Source organism: Xyrauchen texanus, chromosome 8, assembly GCF_025860055.1.
Source record: "Xyrauchen texanus isolate HMW12.3.18 chromosome 8, RBS_HiC_50CHRs, whole genome shotgun sequence".
Lineage (NCBI taxonomy): Eukaryota > Metazoa > Chordata > Actinopteri > Cypriniformes > Catostomidae > Xyrauchen > Xyrauchen texanus.
This window is the reverse complement of record NC_068283.1, coordinates 8026790-8054094: the sequence shown is the minus strand read 5'-3', so window position 1 is coordinate 8054094 and position 27305 is coordinate 8026790. Positions and strand designations below refer to the sequence as shown.

The 27305-nt window shown below is 38.8% G+C and overlaps 1 protein-coding gene across 1 annotated transcript; it reads left to right on the top strand.

The window, feature by feature from the left end:
- On the top strand, window positions 1–27163 carry LOC127648489 (tectonin beta-propeller repeat-containing protein 1-like). Its single transcript, XM_052133201.1, has 25 exons — window positions 1–67; window positions 479–711; window positions 2278–2463; window positions 4787–4909; window positions 4997–5119; window positions 5201–5375; window positions 5836–5933; window positions 6565–6666; window positions 10204–10334; window positions 10478–10935; window positions 11448–11539; window positions 12167–12322; window positions 12403–12552; window positions 13596–13753; window positions 14255–14382; window positions 18524–18617; window positions 18686–18782; window positions 20763–20842; window positions 20938–20994; window positions 21179–21353; window positions 22604–22739; window positions 25194–25286; window positions 25427–25533; window positions 25939–26058; window positions 26609–27163. The coding sequence occupies exons 2-25, from the start codon at window positions 487–489 to the stop codon at window positions 26723–26725; spliced, it is 3381 nt and encodes a 1126-aa protein (XP_051989161.1). The 5' UTR covers window positions 1–67; window positions 479–486; the 3' UTR covers window positions 26726–27163.
- Window positions 27164–27305: the final 142 nt, after the last annotated feature.

The window sequence follows — 27305 nt, the reverse complement described above, 5'->3', positions numbered from 1 at the left end:
GAGCGCTTAGAATAATCATAAGCGGCTGGATGAAGACTCACTGTGCAATCAACACACAATATACAGGGTAAGTGAAACCATACATCATTTACTCGAATGCATATAAGGATGCCATGTCGTTATCTTTATCTGTATAGACAATAAGACGAAAACACGAAGACATGTAAAGTAATGTGCGTAATTGTTTTGAATCTATTTGAATTAATCAGAGAATAATAATGCTGAAATACGGAATCCACGGAAGCAGGTGCAAGTTGACCAGCTGGTATCAAAAAACACTGAACAGTTAACTATCTATTACTAAACAAACTATCTTTTAAAGACTTATTTATGCAATTTATTCAAATGTAATTAATAAGTGTAATAACAGTGATCATAAATGTTAAATAAGCTACAGAAGTCGATACAATATACATTGTATATTTAAATGGCACAAGTAATAATAAACATCAAATTTCGTGCATGATTTGCTCTGCAGGGCCCATCATGCCCGGATCGCCGTTGTGGGCAGTGGATGTGTACGGGCGGGTGTTCAGTGTGTCGGCCGCTAGAGGCCGCTGGAAGCGCGCTGCCGATGTTCTGCTGGAGCTGAAGCGTGTGACGGGCTCTCAGCAGTGCTGTTGGGGCATTGGGTGCGACCATCTGGTGTATCTCAATGTGGATCCCAGTGATGTGCCTATCCGCCATCAAGAAGAGACCTATGAAAACCAGGTTTGCAAAAAGATAAGAATATTGTGATTTATTGGCATAACAAATTATTGTACATTTGTATTGCCGCATTTTCAGCTTCTCAGGATAGGGTTGTTTTTGAAATGCAATCCTGTGTGAACACTTGACTACAAAAAAAAGCTATTGAGCATTTTCCCGGTGGCAACCTGGTGTTTATTGACACTGATTTGAAACGTTGAAAAAGCTATGTTTCACAACATTTTGACACTGTTTTATTGTTTATTTTAATGGCAAAAGGGTCATTGACAAAAAAGGTTGTCCGAATTAGAAGTCTTTAAAAATCTAGTTTAAAACACACGTGTCAGGTTAGTAGACATGTCATATTTGTGTCCATGTTGGTTTCACAAAGTTTTGAAATTAATCTTCCATTTTCTACATATATAAAACATTTTATACATATATATATATGTATATATATTTATTGACTTTATAGATGTCATGAGGTGTAACAATCAAATTAGAGGTATTGAAATATTTTCCCTGCACCTTGAAATAATATGGTAATACACAACCTAAAAAAAACTTTTAAAACATATTTTTCAAAGTAAATATAAATACAAGTAATTGTAAATATACATTTATAAGTAATTGTCAAGAAGTTTTCCCAAGGTTACTCCATTTGACCTGACAAAAATGTGCCCAAATTTTTGTCAGGTCCAAAATTTTGATATGCCCAAGTATATATATATATATATGTATATTTTAAAAGGGTCTAAAGGATCCTCTCGGTTGGTGTTATTGTTTTTGTTGTTTTAAAGAGAAAATAATTCAAGATTATTCTGCACTGTTCATGCCATCATTTGTTTTTCAATAATATTAGCTTTAATTGAAACTTTTATTTATTAATTCTTTTTTTTTTTTTTTTTTTTACTGTCTTCGGGATGGCAAAACCGCATGACATTTTTTACTTTAAGACCCATGAAAAATATATCTAAATTATGCTGACTGTTTTGGAGCAAAAAAAACTATACTAACATAATAAGTGGACCTCAGGGAAGATAATAAAATGATATAAAAAGAGGATGTGATGACCCCTTTAAAGGGATACTTCACCCAAAAATGAAAATTCTCTCATCATTTACTCACCCTCATGTCATCCCAGATGAAGATTTTTTGAAGAATTTCTCAGCCTCCTAACATTTTGGCACCCATTCACTTGCATTGTATGGACCTACAGAGCTGAAATGTTCTTCTAAAAATAAAAAATAAAATATCAGCAGAAGAAAGTCATACACATCTGGGATGGCATGAGGGTGAGTAAATGATGAGAGAATTTTCTTTTTTGGTTGAACTATTATATACAGTAATTATTCAATTTAAATAAGTAAAGTAAAATAAAGATGAAGCATAAGACTTAATATGTACTAAGAGGGAGAACAGTAATAATGAACACAAGTATTTTGATAAACACAAGCGCTAGACACAGAGTCATAGCAAAACACCCACCACCCCTCATATTGTGGCATAAAAGGCATGCTGTGGTGCAGTTACCCTGCAGTATCCAGTGACCTGCAAAGAATAATTTATTTTTGTCTGTCTGTTCTACAGAGGTGGAACCCAGTAGATGGATACACTGACACACTCCTACCAACAGACCGCTGGCAGTGGACCGATGAGTTTGGCTTGAACCCACAGCCTCTTCACAGCTTTGTGTTGCCCTCGACTAACTGGGAGTGGGAGGGAGACTGGTATGTAGATGATGAGAGCTGTGGAAGAGAATCTACTGAGACAGGGGTAAGTGACACTATCTCAGACCTCTCCAAACTCAGCACATCCTAAACTCATCTCATCCGGAACTTATCCCATCCCAAACTTATCCAATCCCAAACTTAGCCCACCCCAACCTACCACAAACTTAACATACTGTTCTGTCTTAGCCTATCTCAAACTCAAACGATCCTAAACTTAAGAAATCCAAACTCAACCCATTCCAGACTCAACCAATTCCAAGCTCAACCCAACCTAAACATCAACCATCCCAACCAATCCCAAACTTTACCCATTTCAAACTCAACCAGCCTAACCTTAACCCATGGCAAACTTAACCTATCCCAAACTCAACCCATCCTAAACTTAAAGTATCCGAAACTTAAAGTATCCGAAACTGAACCTATCCCAAACTTAACGAATACCAAACTCAACCCACCCTTAAAGTTAAGGCTGACGTACACCAGACTCAATCCATCCCTACAAACTTAAACGATGACCTATCCCAAACTCAACCCAACTGAAATTTAACCTATCCCAAACTCAACCCATTCTAAACTCAACCTATCCCAAACTTAATCCATTCCAAACTCAACTATCCTAAAGTTGAACCATCCCAAATTTAACCCCTCCTAAGGCCTGTTGCACGAAGCCTGTTTTTCTGCCTGCCTAGGTAAGTTTGAGTTTAGTTTGCGCAAAAATGTTTTGGGCTCAAGAAGGAGGGTCGGGTCATTCATTGCCATAGCAACTTATCCTACACGCTAACCTGCTCCGTTACAGGTTTTAATCTGGGCTACATGCAAACTGATGCTGAACCAATCAACTGTGAGTAAATTGACATCTCTGATGCAATAAAGTCCCTCCCTCTGTGTCTCTCACTACAAATTAAAGCGCCCTTCACAGGGAAATAATTACAATAGATATTTAATTTATATTTATAAATTAAGAGTGAATATTAGACCTGTAAATTAAGATATTCTAAAATGGATTATTTGAGAGATCAGGGAACCTTTTAACATTTGAGCAGCACATAAAAAGTGTATTATTGAGTTTCTTTGCATTTATTTACATATTGTGCCTGTATGCAATGCATGATGCTGAGACCCTCTGGAAAAAAAAAACTGTTTACATAAGAGTTTGTAAGGTGTTTCAAAACTTTAAAGACGCATTTATTGTGTGACGAGTCTTTCCACTTGAACACATATACTGGTTAAAATTATATGCAGGTATGGCTTGCACTTCATAACATTTTATTAGGCTTTTAATTTAAATTAATGTCAAATCTTTTACATTTTAGACAAATACTGTATATAGATTTATATGGTTTTAAAATCAATAAGCCTGTATATTTTATTGTGAATTTATATAAGTTAAATTAAACATTATATTCTGTTGTTAATTTTTTTTATCCAGCAGTCACCTTAGCCGGCAGCAGCGGTGTTTATTTTTGTTTGTGTAAATATAAAAATTCTTCATATTTTCATAAATATATCTTGATCTTCAATGGAGATGTAAATCACACTGAATTTTCACAAGAAGTAAATCATACTGACTCCCTTCATGCTTCACGCATAGGGTGTTCATGGCAAATGACACTCATTCATGTACACAAGCTTCAGGGTTCAGCATGAACTCAGAATCAAACTCTTGTGTTGACAGATAACGTTTGTACCGAGCGTCTTAAGATTGCTGAACCCTATCTAAACCGTTTTGGCTCTATCTGGTTTTGTTAACTTTAAGTTACTCTGAAACTGAGTTTGTTCAACTAGCTTCATGCAAAAGGCCACTAAACATAACCATTCCAAAATCGACCCATCCTAAACTTAACCTATCCCAAACTCAACCTATCCTAAACTAAACCCATTCCAAACTCAACCAACCTAAACTTAACACATCCCAAACTAAACGCACCCTAAAGTTAAAGCATCCCAAATCCAAACTATCCCACACTTAACCTATCCCAAATTCAACCCATCCTTAACTAAACCATCCCATACCTAACCTATCCAAAACTTAATCTATCCCAAACACAACCCTGCATAAACTTAACCTATACCAAACTCAACCTACCCTAAACATAACCAATCCCAAACTCAACCTATCCTAAACTAAACCCATTCCAAACTCAACCCATCCTAAACCTAAACCATCCTAAACGCTACCCATCCTAAACCATCCCAAGCTTAACCCATCCTAAACTTAACCCATCCCAAGCTCAACCCATTACCAACTCTTAATGAATTCATCCCAGATCATTCCAAACCACTCACAATAATATAAAATAAGGCCAAATATTAAATCATGTCAAAATAGCCATGTATTACTACTAGTTTAAGTTTGGTTAATCTAGGGTTGGGAGTATGCAGTGGACTTCCCTGCCACATTCACCAAAGAGAAGAAGTGGAACTCGTGTGTCCGTCGCAGGCGATGGCTTCGCTACAGAAGATATAAAGCCATGGGATCATGGGCCAAGGTACCATCACAAATGAACACTAGCTAACTGTGTGTCTAAGCTGTGTCAAAAACTGTGTGACATTCTGAATGTGTCTTTTTGATCCAGGTGCCTTTGGACAGAGGAAGACCTCCTCCAGAACCCTTCATTGACATCAGCTGTGGAGGCTGGGGCATGAGTGACAGTCCTGAGAAACACATTTACCTGTGGGCCGTGTCCCAACAAGGGAAGGTAAGAGGCGACCTAACCACAGCCCGTGCTATCGGATCTGCAGGGGACCCAAAAATTTTAATACTCTCATCCATTTCACAGGTGTGGGTCCGTGCAGGTATCCGACACCAGAACCCAGAGGGGACACGCTGGGAGCCTGTCCAGGTGCCCAGAGAGGTGGCTCAGGTTGGCGCGGGGCCAAAAGACCTGCTGTGGGCTGTTCTGTGGGATGGACAACTCTTGGTCAGAACAGGCATTAGTAAAGACTGCCCTACAGGTCTGACACTAACAGATTTATTACTGGACCTTGAAATGCGTCTTTGAATTCACACAAAGTATGCAGAAGATACAGTACATTTTTTGATTGACTTGAACTAGCCATTTCGGCTGTAACATTTAACAAACCTTTAACTTTTTGGGATGTCTGAAGTCATTTCTCCTTAAGCTCACACAAGTGTTCTAGATGAGTCACATTAACTATGGATATGTTCCAGTAAAGTGACAACTAGAAACTGTCTAAATACTTCCTGTCTTCTTTTTAAACAGTATATCTATTATTCTATCATGTAAAACCTAAGAAACTCTTGTTGTGAGATGTTTTGCTCGATTTTAAGTGTGGCTTAAGTGTCCACATTCTTTTTGGGGCCACTATATGTTACATTGACGATGGAAACTATGTTAAGCAACTATGTTTGATAACAAAAAATGGTCTAAATTAGACATTTTGATGTTTTCAGGTTTATCGTGGAAACTGGTGCCATCTCCAAATCAAAAAGGAGCTGTTTATGTTGCAGTAGGGATCAATGTAGTTTGGGCTGTTACTAAGGACAACAAAGTAAGATTATATTTAGTCCTGTAGTGCTCTGAACACTGCTTTTGATTGCCATTTATTTCAATTCTAATGATTTTTAAATTTTGTTTGTAAAATCATAATGAGCTGTTCGGTTTATTCATAATATCTAGGTGACATGCACAAGCATTATATTTAGCACAGGCACCGATCTGCAAGATATTATGCAAATAAAATCAAGTTTATGAATTTGTGTGCCTCTCGATTGTTTAGGGCACCCAGCTGAACGAACATAAATCAGCACCCGTGTAAACAGGCCATTTACACTAGCTACCAATTTTTTATGAATGGGCGGTCTTCATTTGGTGTTTGTGCTTTGCACGCACGATTTCGCCAACCCACTTGCGCCCAGAGTTAGTGCATGCTTGCATGAAAATATCAAACCTCCTTGGCCATGCCCACTGACTTTGCATGGATGGCATATTGCATAGCACTGCACTTAAGATGTAGCAGTCTTAAAATAGAGCCCATCATGTGACAGTAAAGCAGCAAACTACTGTATCATAATTATTTTAAGTAGTAGGCAGTTAGTAGTGTATAGAGTGTGGTATGTAGTAAGCAGTACACTGGTATTCCATTCTGAACATAGAATGTTCTTCCATTTTTTGTTGGACAGGTTTGGTTCAGGAGGGGGGTGAATTCCCACAATCCCACTGGATCAGGCTGGATCAGTATTGGCGGAGAGATGTTGATGCTCAGTGTGGGACTCAATGACCAGGTTAGATAACACACTGCCAAATGGCTTACATCAGTATTGTAGCCATTCAAGCGATACAATAGATAAATACAATCTCTTTTGACAGTTTTAGGGTTTAGTGAGATGCACAAAACAATTTTATTTCTCAAGAAAATGTGAGTTTATTGACAAATTTTAATACTTTGGCTATGGCGTTTGTTAAAATCCTGCCATATGCGCAATAAAAATAGTGATGCTTGGCTTAGCAAACACCTTTAATAATAACACCACCAACTAGTAATGAATACATCTTTTGCTTTTATCATATTTCATCTAGTCATATTGAAATAATCATTGTCTCCTGCATGCACAACTCTAGCGATCCTAGTACTTGCCCTTGGGGGCCACCCGTCCCTGTGGGGTGGGGCAGACTGTTCTGATTACACTGCTGTTCTTATGGGTTCTCAGCTTTGAGAATTAACCATCATTAAATCCTCAGATCCATAGATCAATATATTCACACAGCACAACAGTCCATCTGTATCCACTGTTTTAAGTTCATATGCACAAATATGCACCATTCAACCACTGCCTCTGCTTCACACTAGCCCCTCCCCCTCCTCCAGGACTGGCACACTCTCTCTCTCTGTAACTTGACCCACAGACCACCTAGCTCTCCCTGTTGCCCACTGCCTTGCCCCCAGTTCTGCCAAGCCATATATATACACCTCTTCTCTCACCCACGCACAACCATATGGGAGCACATCTAATTTTGAGTTGGGCCATGATCCATCATTCCGTGCTTCATATTTCATTACTAACTGACTGGGCTGTGTGGCTGTGCATTCAGCTTATCTGTGGCACTAATATTTTATCCTGTTTCTTAATTTGGCCTAATCAGAAATAATATCCTGTCTATGAGAACTATGTCAGCATGTGAAAAAAGAATACTAGTAAATCACGCTTGGCAGTAATGATTTACAGATGCCAACCGCTGATACTATAAGCCTTATTATGATGCCGTTTATATGAATTTATATTTAAATATTACAGAATCACACTAAAGCTAGTCATAATGCATCTAATGCATATAACATGCTGCAAACTCGCTGCAATTTTAGCATTTTAGGTTGTATTTTTTATTACGAAAAAAAGATTCTTCTTATTTTTATGAATTCTAAGTAAATGACTGCTAGCGTCATTACCATCACACATAATGACACACTTATAGGTTGGCAATGACCAATAAAGCAATGGTCTTTATTGAAAAATCACCCATTCATAACTCGCTATTTTAAAAATGTTGCTTCCTAAGCTACAATCTAGTCAAAACTCATACTGTAGCTTAAACAATTAGGATGGCAATATAAAATGTTAACACCAATGACGACGAGGACGGTTTAGGTGAGGGTTTTTGATTACTCTCTCGACACCGTTGCTGTGTTCACAATACAATGTGACAAATGTAGTGTTTTGTAACGCTACAGCACTGCTTGCTGGAAAAGCTTATTACTGGAAAAGCTACACTATTGTGAGAGCTGAGCAACTCTCCTATGCTAGTGGGGTTTTGAGCAGAGAGATGAGATATTCCAAGTGTTTTCCAATGGAATAAAGGAAAATCATGGGATATTGCTCTTTGATCGGGTGACAAGGTAAAAACACGACAGTGTCTGCTGTGTCTTTCACATGGTGATGGCAGAAATAGGGAAGAACCCACAACACATAATTTTATCAATGGATGACTGAAACCACATCACATAATGAATTACTTACAGTTGAAGTCAGAAGTTTACATACACCTCAGACAAATACATTTAAACTTTTTCACAATTCCTGACATTTAATACAGAAAACTTTCCATGTCTTAGGTCAGTTAGGATCACTACTTTATTTTAAGAACGTGAAATGTCAGAATAATAGTAGAGAGAATTATTTATTTCAGCTTTTATTTCTTTCATCACATTCCCAGTGGGTCAGAAGTTTACACAAGTTTAGTATTTGGTATTATTGCCTTTAAATTGTTTAACTTGTGTTAAATATTTGGGAAGCCTTCCACAAGCTTCTCTCAATAAGTTCCTGGAATTGTGGCTCATTCCTCCAGACAGAACTGGTGTAATTGAGTCAGGTTTGTAGGCCTCCTTGCTCACACACGCTTTTTCAGTTCTGCCCACAAATGGTTTGGACAAAAATTGGATTGAGGTCAGGGATTTGTGATGGCCACTCCAATACCTTGACTTTGTTGTGCTTAAGCCATTTTGCCACAACTTTGGAGGTATGCTTGTGGTCATTGTCCATTTTGAAGACCCATTTGCGACTGAGCTTTAACTTCTTTTAACGTCTTAAGATGTTGCTTCAATAAATCCACATAATTTTCCTTCCTCATGATGCCATTTATTTTGTGAAGTGCACCAGTCCCTCCTGCAGCAAAGCACCCCCACAACATGATGCTGCTACCCCCATGCTTCACGTTTGGGATGACGTTCTCAGGCTTCGGCGAGCCTCACCCTTTCTTTTTCCTCCAAAAATAACTATGGTCATTATGGCCAAATAGTTACATTTTTGTTTAATTTGTTCAGAGGACATTTCTCCAAAAAGTAAGATCTTTGTCCCAATGTGCACTTGCAAACTGTAGTCTTGCTTATTTATGGTTATTTTAGAGCAGTGGCTTCTTCCTTACTGAGCAGCCTTTCAGGTTATGTCGACATAGGACTCATTTTACTGTGGATATAGATACTTGTCTACCTGTTACCTCCAGCATTTTCACAAGGTCCTTTAATCTAACAATTATTCAGTGATTATTTCAACGTTTAATCATTAGCTCTTAACCAACTCTACAGCTTGTGTCCTGACTTAACAGGTTGTATTAAACGTGCTTACTAACAATAAAGAGGGAAAAAATATATATTTTTAAAATGCCTCTAAATGACATTCACTGAATTAAAGGGGAAAACATTTTTTTTTATTAAGTTAAATTCATTAAAGAAAACCACTGCAAAAAATGCCTATTTTTTATCAAGTGTTTTTGTCTTGTTTTCCATTTAAAATTGTCTAAAAATCATTAAAACAAGATACATTTACCTGAGAAATGGGGCCTTTGTGACCATAAATCAGAATGGCCAGAATCAACAAATTACACTTCCACTCAGAAAAAAAATCTGTGTATAAGATTATATTTGCATATATATGCGGGGTTCCTACAGTCATGCAAAACATGTCTCAAATGTCATAGAATTTTAAAATAGCATTTTCCAAGCCTAAAAAAGTCCAGGAAACTAATAAAATCTTAGAGAAGTTTGGAAATTCATTAGTATCTTTATATTTCCTAGATTTTCTATGCTCTAAAAATATTTATTTGGATAGATATTGATCTTGAGTTGGGTAAAACTTGCTCGCAAGCCACAGTGATATCCGATTGGTCAGTGAATTCTTTTTTTGAGTTGATAATTTTAGGAATTAGTGGAAATGGTTCATAAATAATTATTTAGCAAAATGTTCTAAATCAAAATGGTTTTTAAAAATCTGTTTCTGGTAATTGCAAACGCCTGGAAAGGTCATTTTATTTGGTTTTGTGTGATGCAGGTATGGGGGATTGGCAGCGATGACCGGGCCGTGTATTTCCGCCATGGTGTGACAGCCAAAGAGGTCACTGGCAGGTCATGGGTCACTGTGTCTGCCAAGCTCGATGACAGCGGACTCACAAACCATTCCAGGTTGTTGAGAATAACAATCTTTTTAATAGTTCCCTTTCACTCTATCTTGCAGTACCATTTCCATCCAGCAGATAGTGCCCTGCTTCTTGTAAATGGCTGTATTTCATGTGCATTTCATGTATTGTCTTTGTCCGCTCACACAGTGCTGCTGGTATCTTCAGTGGGAAGCTCACTGCTCCCTCCCAGGGATCAGTTCTGGACTGTGATGATGCAGACATTCCAGAGCCACATGTTCCGAAGATCACAAGTGACAGCTTTATCTCTGCACTGGTGTCTGATCGCTCGGCTCCAATAAAGGACTCTGCCTCAGCAGTAAACCCTACTGTACCTGAAGGAGACCAGGTGTCGAGCCAAGAGTCCGATTCCTCTATCCGGACTCCAACACTCATTTCGGACAGTGGCGATACACCATGGAGCAATGTTGACCTGGAGGAGTTGAAGGGCCTTGTTCCCAGCACTGCCCGCAGCTCAATGGCCACGTACCCCTTTGAGCTAGAGCAGAACACGGTTCAGCAGGAGGAAATGCCACCCTGGGCGTGGGTAACGGGTGGAGGGTGTGACATAGATTCAAGCTCACACGTCAGCTGGCTGCACATCTCAGGTGCAACACAGTTCACACTATAAAGTCTCACATAAAATCACTTGCATCTCAAAATATCAATAAGCTTGTACAAATCTGGATACTTAACTATTAATAAGCTATTAACTTAGCATAATGTAATTAATTTGATAAAAAATATAATATTTTAATTGATTGACAGCCCAAGTATTGTGTTCAAAAACTTTAAAATAGACCCAAAAGTATCATAACAGTAGTCCTTGCATCATATCCCAAGTCTAATGATAGGTTTCGATGAGAAACAACCTGAAATGTAAGTCATTTTAAGTGGAAAGCTTGATGTCTGTTGGTCGTTCATGAACAAAACCTCTCCTTTTGTGTTCCACATAAGATAGAAAGTCATACGAGTTTGGAACAACATGAGGGTGATTAAGTTATTTAAGTCATGGGGGCAAACATAGTACACTAATGCACCGTTCCTGTAGAATGACCCATCTAGTAAAGTGTATTGTATTGGAGATCTCTCCTCATCTCTCTTTCTCTTTGTCGTTCAGACACAGAGCCGCTTTCTCCATCCATCACACCTGCGCTCCGTGCTGCAAACACAGAGAGAAACCAGCAAGAGCGAGGACCATCCATAGAGAAGGTGCATGCACTTCTATTTGAAAGGTTGCTTCAACAGATAGCCACTCCACAACTGCGTGTGTCTTACAGGGGAAGTCTTAAAAGTCAACTTACCAATAGTTATTGTTCAGTTTGGCCAATATTTGGCCAGTTGACCTATATGACATGAGGAGCATGTGACAGCAGTGTCCTGCATTGTGACATGCTTCACTCCATCTAAAACTATTTTAAAGGCACTTTCTCATTTTTTTAATAATTCGAATGCATGCATTTTTGTGACCTCATCATATGAAGTGAGAAGACTATGTGGACTAGTTGTACTTTTTAAACTTAAATTGTTTTAAACATTACAGGACTATTTAAGAGAACTGCATAAAGAAAGTTGATTAAATTGGTGAAAAACTTAGAACCTAAGATATACTGTACACCTTATATTCATTTTAGCCTAAACTCTTCATATACAAAATGTAGTGTTTCTGAATGGGGTAGTGTTTGGGTTAGGGTGTAGTAATAATAATTAACTTAATTTAAGAACAATAGAAGTCAATAGGAGGTCCCTACTGTGATATAAATCATGATGTGAGGTTTAGATGGTTTACTTGGCCATACACTGTAGACAAATATTTTAAACATGCATTGTGCGTGTCAGTCTGTGTGCGTGACGAGAGGTTGTATGTGTTGGTGGAGGGACTGGCCGCCCCATCAGTGGGAGGATGTTTGTGTGACGCTGGAGCAGGTCAGCGGTGCTGGACCTCTGAGAGATGACATCCTGTACCTCTACTACACTCACAACCATGAGAAGAAGGTAATGCGCCCTGAGAAGATTCTTTAATATGAGACATATCATGTTATGTTTTCTTAATACATTGTTTTTGTGTGTTTCAGTATGTGAATGCTATGATAAAGGAGGTGACTGCTCTGGTGTCTGTGTTCAGTGATGCTCTGTATACTATGGCTGTGTACACACCTGAGAGGACCAGACAGAGACACCCCATTTTATTGTCAACTCACTCTCATCAAGACTTCAATACTTGGGTAGAAACCTTTACAAACACTAGGACACTCATTGTGGTATTAGATGGGCAATTCTGTGTCAACAACCAGAGGTCCATGGCTCAAAATGTTGTTTTTGATTCTAATTTTTTTCACTGGAGAAAGATAAACAGGAATGATGTTTAAAAAGCCAAAATATTATATGTCTTGGATTGGTATGCAATGGGTAATCCATGGCAAAATGATGATTTCGCCAATGATTTTAGAGCAAAACTATAGGTAAACAAATAACCTTAGAAAGGTGGCAGCATCATGATTTTATTTTTACACAGAGATAGGTTGGTCCTTTACTAAAATCAGTTGACTTCAGCACCTCTTGTTGCATTATATACCAACGGTGCGAGTCCGAAATTGGGAAAAAAGTCCGAATTTGTTTTTTCCAAAGTTGGAATGCCTATAACTCCAGGAGTAGTAAAGATATCTTAATATCCATTTAGATTCTGATTTGTCTTTATTTTGTAAGCTCTATATGGTTACATTACAGAGATATGGTGCTCTCATTGGCTCCATCCAAAAATGGTTACATTTGACAGATGTTCAGTGGTTGAAAACCAAATGTTGGTCACATGGTTTGAAACTAATTTTCCTTGTCCAACAAAACAAAAATCTGAAGTACAAATTATGTTGAAACTAGAAAATGAAAGTTTATTTATTTACATAAAAACAATAATGTCAAAATCTTGATTTCCAAAAATACACTACTATTTAGTGTAAACAAAACATGTGACTCTTCAGTTAGTGCAATAGCTATATCTAGTTTTTGATGTTTTAGAAATGTACATCTGCTCTAGATTATGGTTCCTGAGTTATTAGCAAAATCCACTAAACATCCACTTAAAATGAATATGTCACTTATCATATACAAGTGACATATTAAAAATGACATTTATGTGTGACTGATTGTGTCCAGTACTTATAGTATATGTAGTATACTACTTATAGTAGACATAATATACATTATCATTCATTTAGTTAATTGCTGTTGCTTGGATATATATAAAATGAGGCATTCATCTGTGCTGCAGTTGTCCCTGTTGAATGAGTCATGTTGTGAGTCCAGGGGTCTTGGAGGCCATCTATCCAAACAGGCACTGTGGGCCGTGACATCTAAAGGTGATATCATGGTCCATGAACCATCACCCAGCCTGGAGGCTCCTGCACAATATTTACCATCTGATCACATGTAAGAACATCATAGTCTTGCTATCTTTCTGTCTCTCACCATAACACTATTCCAAAACCTAGTAAGCTGTTGTATACATAGGCAGCTGCTTTCTAAGGTAGCACCCTAACTGTCATGGAACCTCATAAGTGAATGATTTGAAACACTCTACATAGAGTGTCACTCGCAATTGATAACAATAAGATAACGGCCAATGATGCCTTCAAATGCTTTATAGGCAGCTCACAAGGTTTTGGAACACAATCTCTCATACCATTGAACTGATCTTTCATAATTTAACATTAGAGTTCCGAGATTCAGCCTTACATGTCCACCAAACTGTCTAATGCGTTTTATTGTTGATCCCTTGGAGCCATTTGTCTGATTTTTTGTCATGTGTTTTGGCTTGTCAGTGATGTTATTGGATTGTAATGTTGGTGTCATGTATGGTCTGTTGGCTTGGCATGCATGATGAGCATCTTTGAATTTTGTGTCTGTACGTGTGCTGGCTGGTTGGCTCAGGTTTTGGCATCAAGTTCCGGGTCACCTTCTCTGTGTGGAGTCTAACAGTCTGGGTGTGGTGTGGGGCATCGGTCATGATGACACAGCCTGGGTCTACACTGGGGGCTGCAGGGGAGACTCAGCTCAGGGTAAAGCTGTTGTTTTTGCACCCTGTGGCTAACCATATTCCTCTCACTAACAAAATTGCTTCCTACATCTTGTCCTGGCCATTTAAAAAAAGTATTGCTGTAGCCATACCTTCGTATCGAGAAATAGGAAGGGAGGTGGAACAATAAACCAATGGCTCAATGCCAAGGTAGAGACACTAGCCATGTTGGGCAGTGGAGCAATGTCTCAGTAAATATTCCTGGCAAGCGGGAAGGAGGGGAGCAGAGTGATCAGTACACTGCAAGAAATATATTGTATTGTGACTTGTTTTCCAGTAAAAATATCTAAACAGAAAAAACATTTATATTTAAATAGAAAAATATTAAGGAAAAATACACTTCTTATAACTTATAATCAGAAGCTGACGCTATGGGAGGATCCATCACTGGGCAGGACACTTTTTAAAACACCAAATTAATTTGCTGGTGAGGTTTAGCGCTTGACCTATGCTAACGTCAAGGTGAGCATATACGATTTTAGGAGTTTTTTTCGCCAGCTCAAGCCTTGCATGCCTCCTTTTTCTCCATATGAAGCGGCTTCACCTGAACGTGACGATTGGTGCCTCACAAACAACATGTATATGATACGATCACATTTGGTGAAGATGAAAGGGATGCTTGCTGGGCTCTCGTTAGTGAAACATGACACGACCATGAGGTATGTATGCTGAATAGACCTGTGGAGCGTATTCTTCTGCATTCCCATGATAACGCTCTCGATTTCCCCACTGTTGTATGCTAGGAACAAGAATGCAATTTTCAGTCTTTGCTGTTCAGTATGCCAGAACTCTGCCATGCCCCAGGAAGACTACCTCATAGCGGGTGCACAAGGCACAAACATGTCGATAGTAGTGAGCCAACTCGATTGCGTTGAGTGACCACCCCCTTGATAGTTAGTGCCGTTCAGCCTTAGAAGCCTTAACAGCATTCTGTCCTCCACCATATGTAGTAGGATTTGCCAAATTTATGCTTAGAGGTACAATACCTCCTAGCCAAAGATGTAATTAGAGGAAGTACCTTGTGTGAGGCACAGAATGGCTTCTACAGCTGTTAAGTTACTGGTTGCCAATGGGGACTGGGGGCTAGGGCCCATACTGGATTTGAGGCACTTAAATTGGACACAAAATGTAGTTACTCAGTAACAGATTTTGTATTATTCCTTATTCCTTATTCCTAAAGCCGAATTCTCCTCTGCAGCGAGTCATGTCTCCTACGTGCATGCACATCTCCTGCCACCTGAGCAGCAGTGCATGGAATGCAGAATGAATACTCAATAGAGTAATTGAAAGGCATTCGGTAAGCTGAACCTGTTTGCCTCCCTGAAGACCATGCATCATTGCCTCTGGTACTCCATGAAAGCAAGCTCCACCAGGCTTGGACACCTTAGCTCACAGATGGCCAGTGATCAGCTTGCTACATCAAGTATTGTGCAAGATATGGTGAGACAAGGAAACCCCAATACTGGTTGCACTAAGCGGCCCAAAAGCCACTAGTCCCTGAAGTGGAATAGCTGCGGATGCTCTCCAATGGGAAATTCTTTTGAGGTCGGATCTGCATCTGCAGGTTTATGGGACATTATGGCATCCTTGGCCAGAGCTATGGAGACTGCATTTGTGGCCTCTGAATGGGGCTTGTCTGACAATAGGGTTGTCGCAACTGGTGTAAAACACAATACTACAGGCCAGGGCCCCATCAACGAGGCAGATGTATGCCTTATAATGGTGACTCTTTGCTAATTGGTGCTCCTCGTGGGGTGAGGACCCAAAGCATTGCCCTGTACTTACATTGCCCTGTACGATACTTGCTTTTATACATGTGTTTGTATGACTCACTCATCCTGCCATAGCGACCTCTCAAGACCTCTGAGGGCTTGTCTATAAGCAAACACCCCCTGGTTAGCAGATTTCTGCATAGCATGAGACATCTTAGACCCTTTTTTTGCCCTGCTACCATCCCGGTCTGGGGCTTAGTGTTAAGCCCTGGTGTTAAATGCCCCCTTTTGAGGTGGTAAGCATACACATACTCTTTTTTTTGGAGACTTTGATGCAACTTCTTTGGCATTAATCAAACACCCTTTGGTCAGTAACTCCTGTGGAGAGTATGGACCGGGCCTGTCAAAGGCCATTCTTAAGCCCAGGGAAAGTTATGAGCCCAAGTGCTGGCAACCCCCTTAGGCCTCATGTTGTTACCCGACAAACATTTTCCCCTCCTCTCTTTGAGTCGAACAAGGATAAGAGACTACACACGCTCTGCCCAGTAGGCCATAACACATGTACATTGACTGAACGAGTCAATTCAGGGTGTCAAAACAACTTTTTGTTTGCTTTGGAGGCCACAAAATGGGTCATGGATGCTATTGCACTTGCATATTTCTCGCAAGGCATACAATAACCCTCGGGCATAAAAGCTTATATGGCCTCCTTCCGGGCATGGGAAAAGGGCGTGTCTCTAGAAGATGTATGTCTGGATGCAGGTTGGGCTTCCCATTACACCTTTTCCAGGTTTTGTAACATGCATGTATCTACCTTCTCCCACGTATTTATGGAGGAACAGGTTTGATCACTAACCAATAAAAATTATTATTAACAGTGTTCGATTAAAAGATATGGTCTCTCTAGTCCCACTGGTGTGAATTAGAGCATGTGTACAATGTTTTCACTACCCTGTTGGCTCCTTCCTGCTTGCCAGGAATATGTACTGAGACAATGCTTCACTGTCTAACATGGCTAGTGTTCCTATTTCTCGATACGAAGGCATGGCTAGACAATACTTTTTTAAATGGCTAGTAGGCATTAAACATCATTAATATGGTGTTATGGTACATAGCTCCCATAGCGTCTGCTTCTGACGCAGCTTTGAAGTTACCTTCTTGAAAGCGAACATCTCAGGAACTTTGCGTAAGCTTGGTTTCCTGAATGGAAGGAACGAGATGCTGCGAAGCTGTTCTCCTTCTGTAGAGCATTTGTTTGGACAAAAATCTATATTTTTTGTCCATTTTACTAAAAGAAAAAGACTAAATTTATCTGCCAAAATTTATTTTGCATCCTGGTCTCATAGAATCATATTACTATAAAAACGTTTTGCAACATATATGTATGTGCCTCGATATACTTATCGCAGCAGTTTTTTGGTGAAAAAAACATTAGATTCGTGACAAGGAGATGTATTTATTTGCTCACATTTGAAATACGATACATTTTAACGCTTGCATTATGTAAACAACTACGTTTACAAGCTTATTCCAATGTCACTAAGTTGAACGGTACTGTTGCTCAACTGATAGAGTGTTGGACTTTGAATGTGGAAGATTGAGGGACGAGTCCAGCAAAGCACGCAAATCGGCAAGTGAGCCGAAATTGTCATAGAAGAGGCATAAAATGGCTTGGTTGCTTCAGCATTTTTGTTTTATGACACTATCAGTTAGGTTTCAGTGAAGGATCTAGGGTAGGGACTTCAGTTTTGTTTATTTAAAACAAGAAAAAGAGATTTAAGGTTTTCAAGGTTAATGCTCTATTAACGTTTACGTATCATTAACGTTTACATATCAATTTTCATGAGGTCAGGTTGTAATTTTGACATCTTTTAGGAATACAGATTAAGATGACCTCCGGGTTAATTGGCATTAAGGATTCTGATTTCATGTTGACCTACCTATAGGAATTCATTGGTCAACTAGCTTCACAGAAAGCCCATGCTGGTTGAAGTTTAGCTGATAAATAGGACAGCCATTCTGATTCACCAGTTAGTCAACATAATCTGGAATAGTCTGGGACAGGATGTAGTTCATGCAATACCAGTACAGACTTGGAATAGCACTAGTTTTACTACTATTCTTAATTTTTCTGCTATTAATATTACAAAAAATTACTACTCTTACTATTTCTGCAGTATATAGTATGTACACTATAGACAGTAGGCACTATTCAGTATACTGTGCAGTGGACAGTAAACATTATGCTAATATTCCACTACTAACATAGCCAGTGAGCTTCCTAGTCATCTTTGCAATCTTGCCAAAGAGTATTTCCTTTTCTTTTTTTATGTACTAGTGCAATGCTTTCCTTCACAATTTTTGTGACATGTTGTGAAATGTTTCTAATCTTTAAAAGTTCTCTAATTGCAGGAAATGAAAATATCAACCAGGCAATTGTTGACATCAGGAATGTCTGTATCTATGAGAACCAGCGCTGGAACCCGATGACAGGATACACTGATAAGTGAGTGTCTTATACTGAACTGCTGAATGGTCCTATATTATGATTTTATTGTGCTCTGTTTTTCTCAGAGGTCTTCCAACAGATCGCTATATGTGGAGTGATTCCTCTGGACTGAAAGAGTGCACCAAAGAGAGCACTAACCCTCCTTCACCACAGTGGACATGGGTAAAGACAGGTTTTTTGGTTCTTTTTGGCTCTAGTGATAGATTGCTTCATACAGTACCTCTAAAAGCAAAGCTGTTTTCAAGCCTTTAGTATATTTACAAATGCCAATCGCTACCGTACCATGATACGGCAATAAACCACTCGGGGTGACTTAATGGCACGACATGAAGTGGCTAAAGCAGTGTCCTAAATAATCACATTCATCATTAATAATAACAATAAATATAGCCACAAGAGGCAATTATAGGGGTCCCAAGTATGTGTGAAGAGAACATTTTTGAAAGCCAAATTTAAAAGAATAGATCCTGTGAATGTTGAAAGTTGGCATGTGCCTTAATACTGTCCTGTTGTCCATGTGTACTAAGTTTTGATAAATTTGGATGTTGCACTCACAAGATACAGGCCAATTAGACATTATGAGCCACACCCAAAATCTTCTGAACGATAAAATAAATCAATTAATTTTGATAACCATTTTTTGGAGCATATCTAGATTAAATAACTAGATTTACAGTATTAACATATTATAAAACTTGTGGCCGAATCTCACAATATTTGGGACACCGCCTCATCTAGACACCCTTTAAGTATATGCCAAATTTCATAATGATCAGCTGTTCACATTTTAAGTTATTATCTGCTGAAATTTTATTGACTGCTCTTGGCCATTTTTTATGATTTGTCCGATCTATATTTTAAGGATATATAAGCACTTCGACCAAAGAAGATGCATGCCAAATTCCAACTTCTATGATGAAACGGTTGTGAAGTTATGATGCCGTTTTATTTATATCACCCCCAATGTCAGAATTGGACAAACATTTGGTGTGTATCCTCAAAATGACTTCATGTCAAAGTTTACCAAGTTTTGTTAAGTTTGTTTTTTGTTTTTAGAAGATATAGGCCCATAAGTAAATATGGGCCACGCCCAAACAATGTAACTAATGGCTAGTAACCCCAAAGTGCTTTGATGAATCAAAATTCTTTGAACAGCTTTTAATCAGGAGGGTCCCTAGATGATTTTGCCAAATTTTATGCGAACTGGACAAACGGCCTGTGAGGAGTTCGAAAAAAGTAGCTGAAAAATGTTCTAGACAGAAATGAAATCGATCATATATTGGAAATTATAACCCATGAAAATAATTTCGCCAAGTAATATAATATGGCTGTTTGTGATTGCCAAGCAATGGAGCTTGACCTAGTAATATTAGAATTCAGCTGATTGGGGAGCCTGGGTAGCTCAGTGAGTAAAGACCCTGACTACCACCCCTGGAGTTCGCAAGTTCAAATCCCAGGGCATGCCGAGTGACTCCAGCCAGGTCTCCTAAGCAACCAAATTGGCCCGGTTGCTATGGTGGGTAGAGTCACATGGAGTAACCCTCCTCGTGGTCACCATAATGTGATTCGCTCACGGTGGGGCGCGTTGTGAGTTGTGCTTGGATGGTGTGAAGCCTCCACTCGTGCTTTGTCTTCATGATAATGCACTCAACAAGCCATGTGATAAGATGCACTGGGTTGACAGTCTCAGACGTGGAGGCAACTGAGATTCGTCCTCCGCCACCCAGATTGAGGCGAGTCACTATGCCACCATGAGGACTTATAGTGCATTGGGAATTGGGCGCTCCAGATTGGGGAGAAAAAAAAATTACAATTAACAATTCAGCTGATCTGCGGACAAAGGTGTCAACCACAGCTTCGAACGAGTCTCATCCAATCAGAATATCCATTTTATAATGTATTGCATAGTCATATTTGTGTCCTAGTGTTTAGCACATTTGTTCCAACACATTGTGCTGTGGTGCTTATAAAAATTGGCGAAAGGCCAAACTAATTCTTTTTTTGGCAAGTGTCTACTCAGTTATTATTATGTTTTCAAATGTGTAATTTCCCTAATGGAACAGTAGAACAGTTGTCATCTGTACATTTCTCAATTATATCTATAGCTGTCATGGTTGTCATGGTTGTCATGACCTTTTGCAGGTATCTGATTGGGCCGTAGACTACAGTGTCCCTGGAGGGACAGATAAAGAGGGCTGGCAGTATGCTGCAGATTTCCCTGGGTATGTTGTCTTTGTGTGACTTTGTTAATAAAATAGTGGCCGTAGTCTATTTTCACAAACTGAAAGATGCATTTCTTTATGTCCTTATCACACAGGACTTTTCATGGTTATAAGACAATTAAGGACTTTGTGCGGCGCAGACGATGGGCTAGGTTAGTTTACATTTGTGCTGCTTTTGAACAAATTGGTCTCAAATGTACATATCCAATAACATTTCAGACAAAAGCAGTTTACAGAACAGTTGAAATAAGTTTATGTCTTATGTCCGAGTTCAGAGGCACCTCTTTTTAGAAAAAAAAGTAGAACAACCATCAAACAAGTTTTTATCTGACACAGAAAGTGTAAGATCGCCCTGACTGGACCTTGGCAGAAGGTCCCACCAATCCCTCTGAGTGACATCACCATTCTTCCGTGTCTGGCTCAGAGCAGTCTGGAGCAGGTTCCTCTGTGGGCCATCAGTGTGAAGGGAGATGTTCTGTGTCGTCTAGGAGTCACCACCGACAACCCAGCCGTAAGCACCAAACCATGTTACTGTCCTCTTTTACACACATGATTACAATAGTCGATCCGTTCTCAGCACAACAGTGCCATTTTTACCTGCCGCAATGTACAAGTACACATTTATGGACATCCACAAGTGGGATGCGCCATATCACCTCTACTCCTAATATTTAGATTAGTGTTCAACCAAAAACCCTAAAGAATGTACTTTTTATTTGCCGAGAAGTATGTTTTTCTTCAAATGCAGTGCATACTCCGACAGTACGCAATTTTGGGCGCAGCCATTGTGTATAGGCCATTTTTGGTGCCAAATTTGTGGTTTGACAGCTTGAATAAAGCTACATACAGTATAGAGAAATTACTTTACATAGTTAATTACATTATCTTTCAGTTAGTGCACTTGCACCATTTATTTCCTACACCAACTTGCAAACTCATCGATGTCATTTTGTTTATTGAAAAATGCAAAAACCTTCATCAGTAACTTTTGTCGATACGGTAATTAGATTGACAGTCATGCACACATTCTTAATGCATACTTTGTGAGACAACTTTGCCTTTTCCTACCCGTGGAGTGACGTGGTATGCTGCTTTTCATCCAGTGTGTGGTCATGAATATGTAATAATATGTAAACACATACACAGAAGTGAGGCTTGGCCAATGGATTGCCAAGATGCGGTCCAGTTAAACATACTTAACATGTCAGATGTTCTAAATATATTCATTGAAACTTTCTTAGCAAACTGGCTTGTAAGAGAAAACTCAGTTTAGAAGCATACATTTCACACTAATGTCAACTATTGCGCCCTTGTGGCAACGCTGAGAGTGCTACATGTACTTGCATTATGTTACGAACAGCACGTCTGACACATTTTGGATTGCAACAACACATGAAATCAAACTTGCATAGTTAGAAGCGGCTGCATTCACATTCTTAAATAGAGTATGTTTTGGCCTATAGAGTGGCCAATATGTCAAATGTGTAAAGTTCATTGAAAGTTTGATTTCAAACCATAATTCTTGAAAGGGAAATGGACAAACCTTTAATGGTTTAGGACCCATATTGAAATTCAGCAAGAAACATTTTCTCAGAATGTACAAAGCGGTTTAGGAAAAAAAGCATTTTCATTCTGTATATCCCATTCATTGTGTTGGTTGGAGACATGCACGTTGGATACCATTTAAATGTAAAAATCAATGTTCTCATACTGAGCTGGTGTGTAGGGTGGTTCTCTAACCCCGACTCTGTGAAACCACAGGGCAACTCCTGGCTCCATGTGGGGACGGACCAGCCCTTTAAATCCATTTGCATAGGTGGAGGCCACCAGGTGTGGGCCATCACCAGAGATGGAGCTGTCTTCTATCGGGGCTCTGTGTCTGCCCACAACCCAGCTGGTGAGACCACAAAACCATCCTGATGGAAACTCTGACTGATGACGTGATTTCATCCAGCAATTTAACATTGCAAACGGCACATTTATTGATACATGCCGCACTATGTATGCTTGGGTGATTCTCATGAAACCTGTCGAGAAAATGTCCTGGTCATATTTAATCCCAAAACTATAATAATGAAAAACAAATATAAAATAATAATCACACTAAAACTCCTAAATTGTCCCTCAATTACCTCAAGAGTAATGGCGTCTCCCAAACTTGTGTAATTAAGTTGACTTAACAACTTGGACTTTATATAGAATTAACTTATCTGTTGAAGTTAAGAAAACTAGATGCAAGTAAACTGAACTCAGATTTGCTATTTCAATATTGTTGTTTGAATTTAGTCATTTAACTTCAATAGACTCAAATTACAATAACACAGTTTAAATAATGATGTTAATAGCTGATTCTAGATCAGACATTTAATACATTTCATTCTCCACAGAAATGCATTTATGCCTGTACTTCAGCTGCACTGGAACTGAAATCAGGGTCCAACTTGACCAAAGGGGACACAGATCACCCTAATGGTGACGTCACACAAAACAACTATTTGTAACAAAACAACATCAATATTTCTACAAAAGCGCTAAAACCTCTACGATTACTTAATAACAACTATATAAATGCCCCCAGAAGTTCTCTTTGACAAAGGAAACATAAAATAATTCAAGCGCAAGGCATTGTGGGTATTCCCATAGCCTCAATTTTGTACACAATACTTTTATGGATTTCTGAGAAACAAAACTACTTCACTCAAAGTATATACTGTATTTGAGTTGTATTTTATTTAATGTTTAAAGTGCAAAAATCACTTCCCAAATCCAAAATGACCACAATGGGTCTGGACATGTTACTTCAGTGATCCCCGTTGTTTGTTGAACACATGTTTTACTGTATTACAGATGCTGTTGTGAAAATGAAGGGCAGTATGATTGGAGTCCTGCTATGATCTATTAATATTTTACAATGTAAATATGATGTCATTTATTCATGATGCGGTAATGAGAATATCATAACGACTCTCATTTTGTTTGCATTGCGGTAATGAGAATTGGAGGGTAAAATGTGCGTAACTGTCATGAGAATAATGTCACAATGTGATATTTATTTATTTTTGCATATGCGTAATATCATTTCTTATTTGTTTCTTTTGATTTTTGGGATTTTCTTGACTGGCTTCCTGAGAAACACCTGCTTGTGAAATTTAGGTTAATATTCTGGTCTTTTCTATCTCAAAATGATGATCTATAAAGTACATTTCTTTCACATTTAAAATGAAAATGTCTTTGTGTAATTAATTGTATTCTGCCATCTAATCGTCAATAATCAATTGTTTATAATTATAAAAAAAATCATGATAAAAGGGTTGAAAATGTAAGATTGTCCCCTTCTGACACCCCTAAAGGATTTGTGGTAAAAAAGTAATAAAAAAGATGAGTTCTTTGAATTATATATGGAATAATACATTATTTTAATAAGTAATACTTCCTGTATGATGGTAACAGGGTTGACACTTAACCAAGGAATACAACATTTTTCTGATTAACATTTTTTATTGACTCGTAGATATAACAAAGAAAAACAAAACATTAAATATATATATATATATATATTTAATCAACATTTAACCCCCCCCCCACACACACAAAATATAATAATCAAACACATTTAAAACTAAACTTCTCTCTCCACAGTCCCTCCCTAAGAGTCCACCCAAAATGCTAAATAGCTGCCCCATTTCCCATCAAACAAATCCCAGATCCCCAGCCTTCTGCACGACACCTCCTCGAAAGCTGCCACACTCCCCATCTCTGCACACCACTCCTGAAATGAGGGCGCTCCAGCCAACTTCCACCCCCTTAAAATAATCTGCTTGCTTTTCATCACACTGGTCAGAACCCAATGTTTTATGTTTTTATCACCCAAAACACAGAGTCTGGGGCTAAATGAAATTTGAGCGCCCAAAAAGTCACACACAAAACTCCGAACCTTAACACATCCCCAAAAGACATGTGTTGTGTCTCCATCATCTGTTTGGCATCACCAGCAGGTGGGCGTGTCTTTAAGACCAAGTCTATACAATCCAGAGGGGTCCAACAGAATCAATGTAAAATCTTAAATTGCATAATGTGCTCAAGGCAACATTTAAATAAATATCAGAATTAAACAATCTGGACACTTTTGTCCATACCGAGTGCAAATGCGAAATAACGGAAGATTTTTGAATAATACTTGCACATTTTGTTGATGCGTGTATAAAAATGACATCAACCTGGCATCTTGTTTATTGAAGCCATTACTTAAACCGTAACATGTTAATAAGACACAAAGGAACCCATTGTGTAGAATGACCCTTCTAATGTTGGTTTATTATTTATTGATATGTATGTTTATTTATTTACTCAGGGGAGTGCTGGTACCACATCTCATCTCCACTGAGACAGACCCTCAAACAGGTGTCTGTGGGCAGGACCTCCGTTTATGCTGTGGATGAAAACAGTGAGACTGCGAGTTTCTCTCATTCTGGCTGAATCACATTATATTGGTGTCAAGCGGTTCTCTCTCCAGTCATTTCTGAGCTTTGTTTGTTTTTGTGTGTGTGTGTGTGTGTGTGTGTGTGTGTGTGTGTGTGTGTGCAGGTAATCTGTGGTACAGACAGGGTTTGACACCCAGTTATCCTCAGGGTTCTGCATGGGAGCTCATCTCCAGTAATGTGTGTAAGGTGTCTGTTGGACCACTGGACCAGGTCTGAAATCTTTCACTTCTTTGAAATGACTCTTGAACAGACAAACATAGAGAACAAACCAACTAATGGATTTACTTTTTTTCTGACACTTTAAAAGACTTGGTGTACTGAAAAGATTCAACTGCATTGTTGAACTCTTAAGTCTTATTGGTTCGCACACATTTCAAGAGCGATTCGTTTTCTTGAAAGTAGTTTTGGGATCGTCGATCACATTACAGTTGCGTTACTTCGCCGCATTCTTTCAAAATTGCTGCAAAGTAGCTGTAACTGCAGCTTGGGCTGTTTCTAAATAGAACTGATTTACGTCATGGCTGCATCATCGCCATGGGTGTGTATTAGTTTTCATTGAATGGTCAATTGTTCCTTACATATTTTAAAGGAAATAAAATGGTTTAATTTGTCCAGGTTTGGATAATCGCTGATAAAGTTCCAGGTTATCCATCAGAGAGTTCAGGAACTGTGTGCCACAGGCTGGGAGTGAAGCCCATGCAGCCGAAAGGCCTGAGCTGGGACTTTGGCATCGGGGTGAGGCTTCCCACTTTTCACACCACTGCTGTAACCAAATGCAAAATCCTCTCATTTACTCAACCTCATGCCATCCCAGATGTGTATAACTATCTGCTCAACTCAAATAAAGATTTTTAAAAGAATACTCTGTTGGTCCATACAATGCAAGTGAATGGGTGCCAACATTTTTAAGCTCTAAAAATCACACAAAGGAAGCATAAAATTAATCCATAAGACTCCAGTGGTTAAATCAATATCTTCAGAAGCATATGAAAAGTGTGGGTGAGAAACAGACCACTCTCATATTCCTCCTCCATATCGCACACTACTGGGCAGGGAGGATCATTTTGAGCCAAAAAGGACTTAAATATTGATTGTTTTTTGGGTGAACTATGCCTTTAACACTAGAATATTAAATATTTGTCATTCTCTTATTTTTGAATCAATTATTTGTCATCTGAACAATTTAAGACAAACTCCGCATTGTCTTTAAATAAAAGTATAATTTTTTAAACTCAATGTGATGGTCTTCACTTTGAGAGTCATGAACTCCTCTGAACTTGAACAGGGCGGATGGGAGCACCTGTCTGTGAGAGGGAACGCCATGGAGGCCCAGCGTGTGGCTCGCAGTCCACTGCCCAGCAGGACCCAGAGTCAGGTGAACGGGAATGCTGTGGGCTGCTAGCGCCCACCCTCTACCACTGTCATCCCCTTCTCATGCTCGACTCGCTCCCAGTGTCCTTTCAACCAAATGTGACTCAAGTTGTTTTTCTTTTGAATGCAATTACCTGATGAACATATATCACCAACTTTTTCATGTCTTCTTGATGTCATTATTCATGATGGAATGCAGGTGAAGATCATTTGGGTGACTTTCAACACTGGCTTCTTTTGTTTTTTGTGTGCGTTTATGATTTGAGCCATCTGATCCAGTGACGTTTTGAGCATGTCACATTTTCCTTCAGTTTCTGACCACGTTTGTGTTATTGGTTTGATTATATGTAAACTGTTATTTTATGTTTTCAGTCCTGTTACATTGTCCGAGTCATGATGCTGTAAACACTGACACAAATTTCCTGCTGTGATCTTATCATTTTTCAATAAAGCTCTACTAAGCACTTTTTGCCCATTACCCCAATGTCCTGTTTCTTACCGGCTTATCCAATGTGCTCATGTCACTGTTTTGATGTCAAAAGCAGAAAATAACACTATTTTCTTGCGTTGTTCAATTTTTTCTTTTTTCTTTGAATAAGCTGTTTTAGGTA